Here is a 14,263-nt window from a genome sequence, read left to right on the forward strand (position 1 = left end):
GATCCCATAACGTAAAGCCCAAAAAATGGGGGTTGGCAAAAATATTTACCCAACCCAAAAAAAAAAAAAAAAAAACAATCCAAATAAGCCCACAAATTTGTAAATAAACATATACCCCTAAAAATTGCAGACAATTGAACCGTTGGTTGAAGATGACGACCACCTCCAACAAACCACCATTTCTAAGCTGCTGCTTCACCTCCCTATCATCTTCTTTCATCACCAATTTCAAATTTCCCGCCAAACTACAACATCAAACTGTCAATTTTGGCGCCAAATCAGCTGCATTACTCAAACCCACTGGCGCAATTCAACCATCGTCTGGTAATTTCTGCTCTAATTATTGGGTTCAATTCTTTATTACTTTGTAATATTTAGGTTGTTAATTAGTCTCTTGTAAGGCGGTTTTACTCGAATGTTGCCTAAAACGGATTCATCCACCAAGAAGTAGTTATCAAACTAACCCGTATACAATTTGCTTATGTACGGCCGCATTACACAAGTATTTGTGTTAGGTTGAATAGATAATCCTCATGATGTTTAAGTAAATTAAGGTTCCGTTCGTTTGGACTTAATTTTAGTTCGGTTCGGTTCATTTCTATTTTTTTGTTGTTCAGTTCAGTTTAGAAAGTTTCAGTTTAAAAGAACCGGGTTTAAGGGGGTCTTTGGTTAGTCAATGATTATCTCATAACAGGACCTAAAGTGTGATGATGGTTTAATTTATTGAGAGAATGGTTCAAGATGTTTAATTTTAGGGGTTTAATGTTTGGGTTAACTTGAATTTGAGTGGTGTTTGTGAGTGCATCCGATCATTCGACAAAATGCATACTTGATGAAATTTCTTAAGCATATGGCTACGGTTGCTAACTTTTAGGGTGTGTTTGAATAGCAAAAGTGGAGGGAAAGGGAGGGGAGGGGGAAGGAGGGAAGGAGGGAAGGAGAAGGGAGAGAAAAGAAGGGAAGGGGGAATGGGGTGTGGGTGTTTGGATACAATTTCCCTCCAAATCTTGCCTATTGTCGATGTTAGTGATCGAAGTACCATCTACAGTGTATCTATGGAAGTTATTGTATTTTCTTAGGGTGTGTTTGGATAGCAAAAGTGGAGAGAAAGGGAGGGGAGGGAGAAGGAGGGAAGGGGAAGGGAGAGAAGGGAAGGGGAAGGGGAGGGGGAATGGAGTGTGGTTGTTTGGATACAATTTCCCTCCAAATCTTGCCTATTGTGGAGAGATTTTCATTAGGCTTGGAGGAGGGAAATTGGATCCCTCCAAATCTCTCCCCCTCCATTTCCCTCCACCCTCATTTGCTATCCAAATAAGGGATTTTAAATCCCCTACTCTCCCTCCCTTTCTTTTCCCTCCAAATACCTTAATCCAAACACACCCTTAAAGTTCTCATTTCTGCAAGTGTAGACATGTCTGAATTCAAGGGAATTACTCACAATCTGTACTTTCCAAAACCATTTCCACGCTGCATAACACAATCATCACGTCTTTTTTAATTATTATTTGGCCATCATGAGTCTTCCAGGTGAAAAATCTAAATGTAACACTACGATTGTGAATTCAAGTCAGAATTTTTATGTTTCATGCAGGCACACTGTCAACGGGTAGATACTAGCATTCTTAGTTTTGTGTTATTTCTTTGTTAACAGGTGGCTGTGGGAACCTCGAATCATGTGGAAGGAGAAGACTTCTATTGCTTTCTGCAACAGTGCCTTTTCTTATTCATATGCTGGAATACTCCAAAGATTTCTATGTCGAAGCGGAAGAGTGAGTAGAACATCTCCAAGTACTTTCAGTTTTATTATTTGGATCTTCTTACATTGCAATCCTTATTTGTAATTTTGGTATTAACTCTAAGAGACTAAGACACTGTTTGAAAGCATTGTTGTAAGCTATACATCTACTCGTAAAATCTGCGAAAATTTTCCAGTCAGTTAGAAAAGTTCTGATTACAAATTTCAAAGAAATATGTCATGTTTTAACATTTATATCTAGTACTCCCTCTGTCCCGGTCATTTGTTGTCCTATTCCATTTTGGGGTGTCTCAGTCAATTGTTGTCCTCTCTGTTTAAGGAATACATTTGATGAGCAATTTGATCATTCACACTCAATTTGTTCCACTTGTCATCTAGTAATTGACCCCTCCTCTTTCCTTGGTCTTTGTGCCAAAACCAACGGACCACAATTGACCAGGACGGAGGGAGTATATTAGTATATGTTCACAACCATTAAACCTGAGTAATTTCGTTATGCTGTAATCAAGTGTTTTGCATAAAATTACAACAACTAGTATATGTTTACAACCATTATATGTTTGCAATTCCGTTTCATCTGGGTATCTATTAATTTCCATTGCCTCAGAAAGTGTACTGATTTTTATTTATGGTTCATAGTATCTTTGTGGCTGAAGGACTTTATATTGCTGTTGTTTAACTTTATACTGTATGTGAAGGTTGGGAACTTATGGGGATCAAATTATAAGAGACGAAGTAAGGAAGGTTTTAACTAAAGGGAAGGCTGCTGGTCTTCTTCGTCTTGTTTTTCATGATGCAGGAACCTTTGAAAGAAACGACAATTCAGGTATCCAGAACCTTCTATATAGCCTTCTAGCTCCTGAAAGTTGAAACTCATGCTGGATGTTTTTGTGGATAACCTTATTTTTGTTTAAGTATTGGATGACGTTTCACTCACTCTGCTTAGACGGGGTGCCTCTTTTGAGGTATTGAGGCAATGTTAATGTTGGACCGGGCCCAAGCGAGTGTCATACACAGTATGAGGCTAATTGACGAATGATGATATGCCAAATATTTATAGTGATTTTATGTCATTTGTAATGTGCCAATGCAAAATTTGGAGTGTTTGTAAGCCTTATAACATATAATAAGGCCTTAATGGCCTGGCTTATGAAAATATGAACCCATCTCCAATGTATACAAAGACTTTTGGTCTCTATGTTTGCAGAAATGTCAGTTAGCACCATTCCATTAGTCATTGCTTTAATTTGATGTTTCAATCCCCTAATAACACTAATAATTATTATCATTCTGATCATCTTGTGGCTTATGTTGTTCGGCAGGGGGTATGAACGGCTCTATAACATATGAACTTGAAAGACCAGAGAATAAAGGGCTCAAAAAATCTTTGAAGGTATGCTTTCACACTTTTTCTTCTCAATCCCTTTCTCCTCACATTGGGCTCATAATATCATTGATGATAATGAGTAGTTCCATGCTTTCACAGTTCCATACATGGTCATGAAATCAACATCTAGTTGTTTGCAATTCTGTCATGGTTAATTAGAATATGTCTATCTGTATGCATCATTCTCAAGTCCACATTCATATCCTGATTAATTTACTTTTGACTTGATATCACGCCAGCTAACGCCTCAGTGGATGCCTGTTTTAGATTCTTGAGAAAGCCAAGAATGAGTTGGATGTGCGAGAATCAGGTATGATAATAGCTTTATAGTCCATTGTATATTTCCTATTTAATTGGACCAAACACTCGCTATTTTTTGGTTATTGATTATGATGAATGAAACAAATGATTGATCAAACTAGATGCGTCATTTTTTTTTTGTTTTTGTTTTTGTTTTTGTTTTTGCGTGTGTGCGTGTGTGTGTGTGTGAAGTTGTAATGATTCAATTTGAATCTCAATGCTACATTCTGTATGGGTCATCCGGAAACATAATATTTGTATCTGTTGTTAATATGGGGGCCATGGGGTAGGTTGTGTCCCTCCACACACAATTTGCGGGAGCCCTTGAGTCATACATGTCTTAAGGATGCATATCTTTTCTAGTCATATATAGGCATATAGCTTTGACAATTTATACTTTGTTCATTTTACAGTGTCATGGGCTGACCTGATTGCTGTAGCTGGAGCTGAAGCAGTCTCAATATGTGGAGGTCCAGTGATTCCTATTCGGTTGGGAAGACTTGATTCACTGTAAGTCTTTTGCGTTACCTGTTTTATCGCATACGCTGTAGCCCTGTAGGCTTTACCTAATAGTGATTGTGGGTGAGACTCTTCTTTTGATTAATCATTCTTGTTGAGTTTGATCTTGTATGTTGAGCATCTTAAGAGTAGTAATGTGCATTTAGGTGGCTTTGGGTCTAATCTTGCACAAGAATGGGCCTACTATTTTTTATTCCATGTACTAAGAGGATTGTTTTCATTTCCCATGGAGTCAAAGACTCATTACTCTTTGGTTTTGGATTATGATGGAATAAAATAAAATGATTCATTAAAGTGATTGCCCTTCTTTCTATTGTGAAGTAGTAGTCCTTTGATGCAGTTCGTCACAAAATTTTCATCTTGGGTCATTCTTTCATACCTCACAACTTGCGGGAGCCATTGAGGCACTCGGGTGATGTTGTAGTTGTGGTTGTGCTAAGATGATACCTTTTGTTTCTACAGGACTCCTGATCCTGAAGGGAAGCTGCCTGAGGAATCACTAGATGTACCTGGACTGAAGCAGTGCTTTAAAAGAAAAGGCTTCTCGTGAGTGCGTTACTGTATTATATATGCTTGAGTTGAATTTTATGAAAATTGAGTTTGATTTTGTATCCCTAAAACGATTCACTAAACTGGGTGCACTTCTTTTCATAGAGAACTGTGAACTAGCAGTCCTTTGATTGATTTCAAGCAATTCCAAACTCAATTTTATTATGGTCGCCCAGAAACAGTTTCTGTCTAGTTATCACAGTGGTACTTTTGCGTACATCCGACCCTCTAATCGTGTTATTTGTGGGAGCCCTTGAGGGTACTTGAGTATTACTTTTGAGTTGTTCGTCCTGTTGTCAAATATTTTTTATTATGCTACTGTGATGCATCCTCAAACACCACTTCACACACCCAAGTTAGTTGATCTAATTTGGAGGCTAGTCTTTTTGTCAAGACAAGACTCTGTAAATGTCAGAGAGTTGGCATGATTAATAATCGTACCTTGTAACAATGAACTCTAAGGCCTAAGTGCAAATTCAGGTCACTCGACTCAGATTCAATGACATGTCCTTTTGCAATGCAGCTAAAATATTCGCTATTATTGGCGTTCAAGTTCCGTGTTAAAAGTTAAAGAAGATGCTCTTTAAACTATTTACTTGTCTCATTTATTGTGTAATTATAGACTTATATTTTGTAGTGCTTAACTTACGGGACAAAGTGGCTGTACTCTGAGTCTCTGATCACATGGATGAAGCATAGATGGCTACATACGTCTCACTTCCTCCCTTGCCTTGCAGCAGGGGTGGTGAGAGGGGAGGGGTAGAATCATTGGTATAAATTGATGATGTCAATTTGAGCCAACCTCCTAACTGAGCATTCTATGTATAGGGTGGCCTAGTTTATTGGGTGCGCTTGTTACTGACCTTAGAACCGTGAATTACACGAGTTTAATTTCCAAAATTTTAATAAAGCCTTGAGGGTTTCTGAAAAATATCTGGTTACAAGTCCATAATGCTACTAAGACCGGTACTAATGTGGTAATGACTGGGCATTATGTATATTCTATGCTTTAGCCAGCATAGTGGGCTCAAAGTCTTAAAGAGTATCCTTTGCAAGTATTTCTCTTATCATACATCATCTTACGTTACGATACGACTATAAAATCGGGATTCTGCTTGTGACTTGTGTTTTACCATGCATTATGAACAGGACACAAGAACTTGTAGCATTGTCTGGGGCCCATACAATTGGCACTAAAGGTTTTGGAAGTCCTGTTGAATTTGATAATTCATACTACAAAATCCTACTTGAGAGGCGTTGGGTATCATCAGGTCAGTCATCCTACATCTTATAAACCTTTTTCAGTACGATCCTATAGTTTCTAACTTTTCGGATCTGAAAAGTAAAACAAAAAGAAAAGAGCAAAGGTAATGGAAGTTCGATTGTTGTATACTGATCCAGAACACTTGCAGGATCTTCTGTCTTAATGGGTAAAAATACCAGTAGAAAAACATTTATTATCGGTGAGGTGGATTTAAAGAGAAAACCTTGAACAATTAAAACATATAATAACCATAACATGGCTGGAAATTTATACGATAGTAACAATTGATTAGGAGAAAAGAGCAAATATTGCTAGTTTAGAATTTAGATGTTTAGTGTAAACTTCTGAAACCGGGCGATTTGCAGTTTTCACAAGTGTAGATGAAAGGTTTCCATGGACGAATTTCGTTGTAGCTGGGTTGAGTTGTTTCTTTAGATTTTAATAGTTTCTGAAATTATTTATTTTCTCGGTTTTTGAACTCTCCACCTCAATGCAGGTGGAATGTCGGGTATGGTTGGACTTCCTTCAGATCGTGCACTGGTTGAGGATGAAGAATGCTTAAGGTCAGTCATTAGTTTTTCCTTCATGTAATGGTTTCACCAAAACATTTCTGCAAGGAGTAATTTTTAGAAGACATTTTTTTCCACGTTTGGCCGTCAAAAGTGTGTTCCCTTGATTCCTTGAATCGAGCAGTTAACTCAGAACTAATGAATGTGGCAAGAACATTACTATCAACTCTACATGACTAGCATTTACTCCGTAACTATCAATTTGGTACTCTTTAGGTGTAGCATACTAATACAGCAACATCGTTTGAAACGTAATCCACCATTTTTGTGCTGTTGGTATTGACTGATTTGTTCACATAAAGATCGGGTAATCATTTCCGTGTAGTCTAATGATTACACAAAAAGATTGGTGCAGCAATCATTCAAAATGAGTTGCTTTTCTTGTGTCGACATCGACCACATCATTCTTCAGCTTTCACAGATGTCCTGACGCATGACAGCAATGCTTTTCTGCAGATGGATTACAAAATACGCGAAGGATCAAAATCTGTTTTTCGATGATTTTAAGAATGCTTACATCAAGTTGGTCAATTCGGGCGCAAGGTGGAAATCTTCATGATCCTACACAGCTATCGTTTCTAATCATTGGTTTGTGAGAATCATTTGGAACACGTTTGGTCGTATATCACCATCCTGATAAGTGTGTTGCACTTCACTGCTGCTGACAAGGCCAAGAGTGAGCACATCCTCGAGTTTTAGTCCTAAATCTTGTTCTTCACATTATCACTTTACATCCTATTATCACCCTTGTGGTGGGACCCTCGCCTAGCGGGACGCCATCATGCAGCGGGCTACCCTTTTTTTTTATAGTTAAGGGACCAATATGCTAGTATGGGACTAATATAGTACGGGTAATATGTATACAAACGGAAATTTCCGACGATATTTTAAAATGGCCTTGTAACGAAGCTTGTATGTATGGCTTGAAATGCATCATAAATTTTGAGGGTTTGTCTATTCTCATTTAGGCTTTACTGTTGTTTTTTTGGTGATTAACTAGAAAACAAAACATAACATGTGTGTATTGTCAGTGTTTTGTAGAACCTAGTAACTTTGAGACAAAAAAATTCATAAATTTTGTAGATTTTTTTTTAATCAGTATAAACAAGTCTACATTTTTTGTTTTGTGCAATCTATGCAAAAGGATCCATAATAACGGGTCATTTTGCGTCACAGTCTCGCAAGTCAAGATTTACGGGTGTTGATCCAAAAAAAAATGGGAATAGCTCTGTTTGTGTGTGTATGACTGTATTTATGTGAATGAAATTGACATTGTCATTGAATGTATTTAAGAGGCTTTGTAAGGTAGCAGCACTAGAGAACTCCCTACAGATTCCTTTAGTCCGTCAATCGTAGCGACCTAAGTGACATAAGTACCAGTGTACCACCTGGCCATGTGCTTCTTGTAACGCTATGCTAGACTATTTTCAATTACCCACACGATTACAAAGTATCTAGGTATGTGGGGATCTAACTTCTAAGAAGCAAATTAAACCCGCTGAATCATTATTAGAGGTTAAATTCAAATTATCGGCACATGAAGCTGTCTCGAGCCTGAGTTCTTGAGTTTTATTTTCGTTATTTCAGTACATTTTAAGAAACTATATCAGATGAGAAGCGTTTTTTTTTTTTGGTGTAAAAAGTCATAAGGGTGATTTTGATATTGACGAGGTTTGAGCTCAGGTTACAAGCACACTTCTCAATCTCTTATGACTTTTTAATTAAGCTAATTGACAATGAGAAGCGTAGTTAAGATAAAATGAGACACACCATGCGATTGCTTTGTGCTACATGGGTGCCCATTTCAGCAAAACTATTTGAGAAAGAGATGTAATAATATAAAATCTTGGACCATAAAAACCAGTAAAAAACCATCTCTTATCTAAGTATTAAGAGATACGTGGTAACATTTTATCTTAATCGTCATATTTTTAATGGTACCCGTATTGACTTAGTGAAACACAAACTCTCAAAAGACCTACATCTACCAAGTTTCAATTAAGGATAAGTTTTCTTTAACAAATTTAACATGCCGTGTTCTTGGTTTTAAATATCTGACACGACACCGATACACGACCAAGTTATAAAAGTTGTGGAAGTATTTGACCACATTATGAGGTGATATTATCTGAATTTAGCGAGACTAGATCGTGACAACCGATAGCGCCACCGCAACCGTGACCAATACCAAGATTTAATATTGCAGTATTGCACCATACCGATCCGAATGAATTAAAATAAACTTATAAAACATGAACTAAACTCAACGAAAATTAAGTTCCCTTTTTTTAACAGAAAAAAACGTAATTTACAATCGGCCATCTATAATCAACCGTTGCTTTCCATCTTCTGTCACTAGAAATAATATAACAAACGCAACCTCATTTATATTTTGTTAATGAGTCGCATGTTTCCTGAAATTGGTCGTGTGTAACATATTACGTGACCTAAACAAATGAATTTTGAAACCTCAACAACCCCTTTGTGTTCCCCCAACTCTCAACTCTCAAGTTTCAAACACACTACACTCCACTACTCCAGTCACCATATTCAACAAAAAACTGCTACTTTTCAACTTCCCCTTTTCTTCCCATTTTGAATCATAAACAAAAACAAAAACAAAAACCACCCAATTAAAATTAATTTCAAGCAAAAACCCACCAAAAATGTAGGATTAAATCACTGTTTTTTTCACTCCCAAACATAAATTTACCCATCTCAATCTCAACTTCCTTTGTCCTTAAACAGTAAATAACTGCTTACAATCTCATTTTTTTTATCTCACTCAGATCAACTTTGTTTTTCTCAACAATGCTACTTTAATTCCCAGGTTATCATTATATTTCAATCAATTTTAGTTACTAATAAAGTTTTGATTTTGTGTTCTTTTTTGGGTATTTGTTGATTTGTATTTTGAGTTGGGTTTAATATATACTTATGGAGTTTGAAGATCTGTTAATTTTATTTTTTTTGCTTAATAAAGTATGTGTGTTTTGCAGTGAGTTTGGTTTTATATTGTTTAGTGAAGTTGTTGATATTCTTGTGTGCTGTTTGATTACTTGAGATATAATAACTTTGATCTATGTTTGTTCTACATGATTTTTGGTAAAATGGTAGGACAAATTCTTATATAAAGCGGTTTTACACTAAATTAGTGAGACGTATATATGTGAAACCGTTTTCCCTAAGACTGAATGGGTAAGCCAAATTCTGCAAGTATTGCAAGTATTTCAGGTTGATTTTCTGCAAGTATTCTTAATTTATGGTTAATATGAATGAATGTGTTAAAGGTGTACATTTCCTGTAAGCAACAGTTTTTGGTAAAAATCAGGATATATTAGTACACATACTTCCTATCAATTTGGAGTTAGAGATTAGTATGAAATGCCACAAAATATCATAGCAAAATCAGTCTTTTGCGGAGAGACAGTTCTGATAAGCTGCTGCCTGCCTGTGAATGTTATTAATAGGCTTATTATTGATCATTCTTGAGCTTTGTTTTGTGCTGAATGGATGATTACATATCGATATTTTGGCATCGTACACCAGTCTTCAGAGAGATATTAGGTGGAGTAATGAAATTTGAAATGAGTTTAAAATTGGTCAGAATAATGATTGTTGGGTGAATTTTTGGCTGTCTTCCTTTCTGGCTTCACGGGTTATTTTACATGTATACCCCCTCAACTGTTCGAAAGTAACAGAATATGTTAATGTGCAGTGGCTAGTGGCTCATGGATGCTGGCAACATTAGCTACAGTTGTGAGGTCGGTGCTGTTGATCAGAATGGCAGCCTTACAGAAAACCATGGCTTAGGACCAAACAGTGTTGCGGAGGTGATAAACGGAATTCGTGGCTGTAGTATGGTGGATGTAGGTCCTGATGCTATCCCGGAAGTTATAGGAGAATCAATTGGTAATAAGGTGGTTGAACCTTGCATTCAAGATGTGGACGGGCTAACTATGGTACATGTGGAAACCAATGGTTCTCCTGCTTTAGAGGTGCATTATCTATCTTTGTCGTAGGATTGCCAAATTCCTCATTTGACTTTGGTGATCAAGTGATGTCAGACGTTATTTTTTATTATATCATTGTTAAATTTTTTGAGTATTGTATGGGTTGGAGGGAGTATTTGGCATATCTCACATTTTTCTTATCTGTACTCTTGTTTGTAGAAAGTGGAAACGAAGGGAAGTAGGGAGCCCAAGCCACAAAAGAGTCAAGGTAGAGGCAGAAGTGACAAACCTGCGACCATTAAAAATACTACACGACCTTCAGTTAAGGTGACTAACAGTACCATAGAAGTTAAAAGAACTTCAAATGGTACTCTGCCTGCAAAAATACGACCAAAACAGGCAGTTGTGATGAACAAATCTATTAATGATCAAGCAACTAATAGTGATTTGAGCAAGAGCAAAAAGATTACATCTGCAACAAGTAATGCTTGCAAAGATGAGGTAGTTGTTGCCATTATATTTCGATTCTGTGATTTGTGTCTTTGATATTCTCCTTTTTCCTATCTTTGAAAAAAATGGATTCTTTTGAATTTGTAGTAAGCTACATTTTCAGTTTTGTGACATTAGGTTTCTCTTTTCTGCAAATTGCAGTTGCCCGAGTCTGAGACGTCTAGCTCTGGTAATTTGATGCAGTCTGAAGACAGTGTGTATGTTCTCTTTTTCCTCCAACAGAAGTTGTTCTATATATAGTCCCACAACATCCTCATCTGGTGTAGATGATATATTGGCTTCAGTTAGTTATTTCGTAGTTATCTATACAAGCTCTATCCCATTTTTATTGTCGCCATTGGACTTTTTATCAAATTTATGTAGGTATGCGATAAAATATTGTGTGATTTGATTTATCGAAAAAGTACTTTCATATTATAATTTAAACAGTTAGTCACGGTCTTAACTTAAAGATGAGAAAAATGTCACCATTTTACTCTGATAAAAAGTGACCATTTAATGATAAAAAGTTATACCTAAAATGGTCACTTTCTAACAATAAACTGATGGTAACTTTTTATGAGGAAATGTTTGCATTTTATTGTAAAATGGTCTCAATTAATCTGTCATAACTTCAGACAGATTCAGTCGTCTGAAATGAGAATTTTCGTAAATAAATTAGGTTGCAGTTGGTGTGTATTTTGAGAAAATATTGGTCAATGTTAACATCGCTTGACCGCAACAATCCATGGGGACTAAATAATTGGGACCGAGCGAATAGTAACTTCACTCTTTTTGACTGCAGAGAGAAGTCAACGCTGAAGCCTGTACGGAAAGAGCCGTCCGTTAAAGCTGAAGTAGATAGTGAATCCGTCGAGTATCCTTTTCTGTTGTTGACCATAAATCCATAATCACCATATTTCTTTTACTTTCTTTTCACTCTTTTAGCAAGTAAAAAGCAACAAAAAGTTATATCAGATTATCCTTAAGTACTTTGCAGAAGTGCCGCTGAATCTGATGCCAAGTCTCATAAGGTGGGCAAACTTCCAGCGTATGATTTCAACTTTAGGTGTCATGAACGGGCTGAGAAAAGAAAAGAGGTTAGTCATCTTCTTATTTGTTGTTGGATGCCAATCTTGCCTTATGATTCTGTAGAATGTTCATATCTTGTTCTTTCCTCAGTTCTACACAAAACTCGAGCAAAGAATTCATGCACAAGAAATAGAGAAAACTAACCAGCAAGCAAAATCCAAGGTGATTCGTTTTTCTCAAATCTTATGGTTTTACTGCATTGGGATGCACTGTTCTTTCAAAGTATTGATCATGTTATGTGTGTGCAGGAAAGTCAGGAAGCTGAGCTTAAGATGCTTCGGAAAAGCTTGAACTTCAAAGCAACACCAATGCCCAACTTCTATCAGGAACCATTACCTCCTAAAATGGAATTAAAAAAGGTAGAATCGGCATTTACCACCTTTCGATTAATTTAGAGCTGGTTATTTGACTGTTGAGCAGTCTTTAGGCAGTACAACCGACTACAGTTTTTATGTAGACTGGCTAATCTATGTCTGGAGCCAAAAGGTTAAAAGTCTGTTGTGAGGCTCATCTAGCGGTTTTATACTTTCTTTGATGAATATGTTATGTCCTTCACGGAAACCCGGCCACTCCCACAATATGCATACGTTATGCCCTTTGACCGCTATTTTCTCACAATGAACAAATTTTACCACCTTTTAATACAAGAATGAAATTAGTTGTTTTGAAACGTGCTTTAGGTGTGGGCTTAGTTCTCTTTTCAATGGATGTTCTTCTGCATTTTCATTATACCACCTGATTTTATGTGGAAATCTATTATCTGAAAATGTCACTTGATACATCAAATTTTTGTGAAGGTCAATATCTTATGAGATCATTCTGTTAGTCTGTCACAATATTTTGTTACACTGAATATGAGTTGTGAATATGTACCATAGAGTGGTGAAACTGAATGCAGCGCGCTTTTTTGGTACCATATTGGAAAGCTTTATGTATAGAAGCATAATGTTTAAAACACTATTTTCAATCTCTAAAATTTAGAAAATAGAATAGACTGCCATACTTTCGTAATTCCCCCATAGCATCATTAAGACATTAATCTTGGATTCTCGCTGGTTTCCCCTTCTTTTGGTAGATAGCTGACATGTACAAGCGTGAGTGCGGAACTTACATATTCAATGAGAGCCAGTTGTGTGGTGGCCACGACGGTGTTTTTTGTGTAGTTGTTGTCTTATTATAGTCACCGTGGTTATCGATGGTGCCAAATAGGGTCACAATCTTTGTTACTCAAATCTGGCTGCATGTGGCATGATGTGTGTCGAATTGTCAGGTGAAAAATTCATTTTTTGCCTGAAATGTAATGTCAAGTGCTCAATTGTCATGCCGACATAGGTCACAATATTCTCCAAAGCGCATGTTTTGGTGCCAATGCATCTTTGCTTCGCCTGGGAAGATGCTTCCTCTTTTCTAACTCAAGTTTCATGTTGCAGATACCGACCACCCGTCCCAGATCACCTAGGCTTGGTCGAAAAAAGAACCCTTCCTTAGTGTCAGTGGAACGAGATAGTGATGGAACACATCGACCAGGGAGACTGAGTCTAGATGAGAAGGCAATCTCCCAACAGAAGCCTAGTCAAGGACCCAAGTCAATCCAGTCTAAACAGCCTCAGAGGAAGTCTCTCCCTAGATTGCCCTCCGAGAGAACTAGGCTCTCAAAAACCAGTGTCAAGGCCACTCCAACTCAAGCACCGGATAATCTGACAAATGAAACTCCCTCTACTGCCTGCCTAGACGAGGAAGTTTCACCTCCTATCACCGAATTTATTCCTATTGCACGACCTGATGACGAGGAAGTTCACGTTGCTGACTTGGAAGCCATGCCTATTGCCCGTGTCGTGGAGGAAGATCATCTTTCTCAAGCAGACGAAGCTCATCACGGATCTGAGAATGGATTTGTTGTTGAAGATGAAACCAATGGAAGACTAGAGCAAGGACTAGTTACATCCGAACTCTGAAGGGTAGGATTGGAATATTTGGGCTGCACAAATGGTAGTCTGAACATGAATATGAAGTCACACTGTCCATATATTGGTGAGGTTTGGTTGTTTTTACGCTTTTTAGATTTGCTAGTCTCGTCATTTGCACTTCCTGGATTGTCTGCCTTGATATATGCTTTTGTTCGATTTTTAATTATATATGGCATTTGATCTGGTTTTGGGTGAATTTTGAGATGACTGTCTCTTGGTTTTAGCTTTTGGTATACATGACTCAGAGATGAATCGCGTAGTGCTGCTAAGCCTGCTATTACCAAGCCATCCACTAGGCTACCAATGAAATAGGAAGTCGCTGGCATGCTAACAAAAACAGAGCCGGTGCATACAAGATTATATTCAACGTAGATTCATTTGAATGATTTCGGGTATAATCTTTTAGGTATTGGCTATT

The 14,263-nt window shown here is 37.2% G+C and overlaps 2 protein-coding genes across 3 annotated transcripts; both read left to right on the forward strand.

Annotated features, from left to right (window-relative positions):
* Positions 1 to 99: 99 nt before the first annotated feature.
* On the forward strand, positions 100 to 7,281 carry LOC141612275 (putative L-ascorbate peroxidase 6). The gene is made up of 10 exons (XM_074431015.1): positions 100 to 324; positions 1,652 to 1,769; positions 2,455 to 2,582; positions 3,079 to 3,149; positions 3,411 to 3,453; positions 3,857 to 3,953; positions 4,425 to 4,508; positions 5,661 to 5,782; positions 6,272 to 6,338; positions 6,801 to 7,281. Exons 1-10 carry the CDS (start codon positions 153 to 155, stop codon positions 6,901 to 6,903), a joined length of 1,005 nt encoding a protein of 334 aa, XP_074287116.1. The 5' UTR covers positions 100 to 152; the 3' UTR covers positions 6,904 to 7,281.
* Positions 7,282 to 8,744: 1,463 nt separating this feature from the next.
* Positions 8,745 to 14,041, forward strand: LOC141612276 (uncharacterized). Of its 2 annotated transcripts, none has more exons than XM_074431016.1 (9): positions 8,745 to 9,174; positions 10,063 to 10,342; positions 10,517 to 10,798; positions 10,949 to 11,004; positions 11,592 to 11,663; positions 11,787 to 11,886; positions 11,969 to 12,040; positions 12,127 to 12,237; positions 13,309 to 14,041. In XM_074431016.1, exons 2-9 carry the CDS (start codon positions 10,076 to 10,078, stop codon positions 13,831 to 13,833), a joined length of 1,485 nt encoding a protein of 494 aa, XP_074287117.1. In that variant the 5' UTR covers positions 8,745 to 9,174; positions 10,063 to 10,075; the 3' UTR covers positions 13,834 to 14,041. The 2 variants fall into 2 exon arrangements, with proteins under 2 accessions (XP_074287117.1, XP_074287118.1); XM_074431017.1 differs by having other exon boundaries at positions 8,829 to 9,174; positions 10,070 to 10,342.
* The last annotated feature ends 222 nt before the right edge of the window (positions 14,042 to 14,263 follow it).

This window comes from Silene latifolia, chromosome 11 (genome assembly GCF_048544455.1).
Source record: "Silene latifolia isolate original U9 population chromosome 11, ASM4854445v1, whole genome shotgun sequence".
Taxonomy (NCBI): Eukaryota; Viridiplantae; Streptophyta; class Magnoliopsida; order Caryophyllales; family Caryophyllaceae; genus Silene; species Silene latifolia.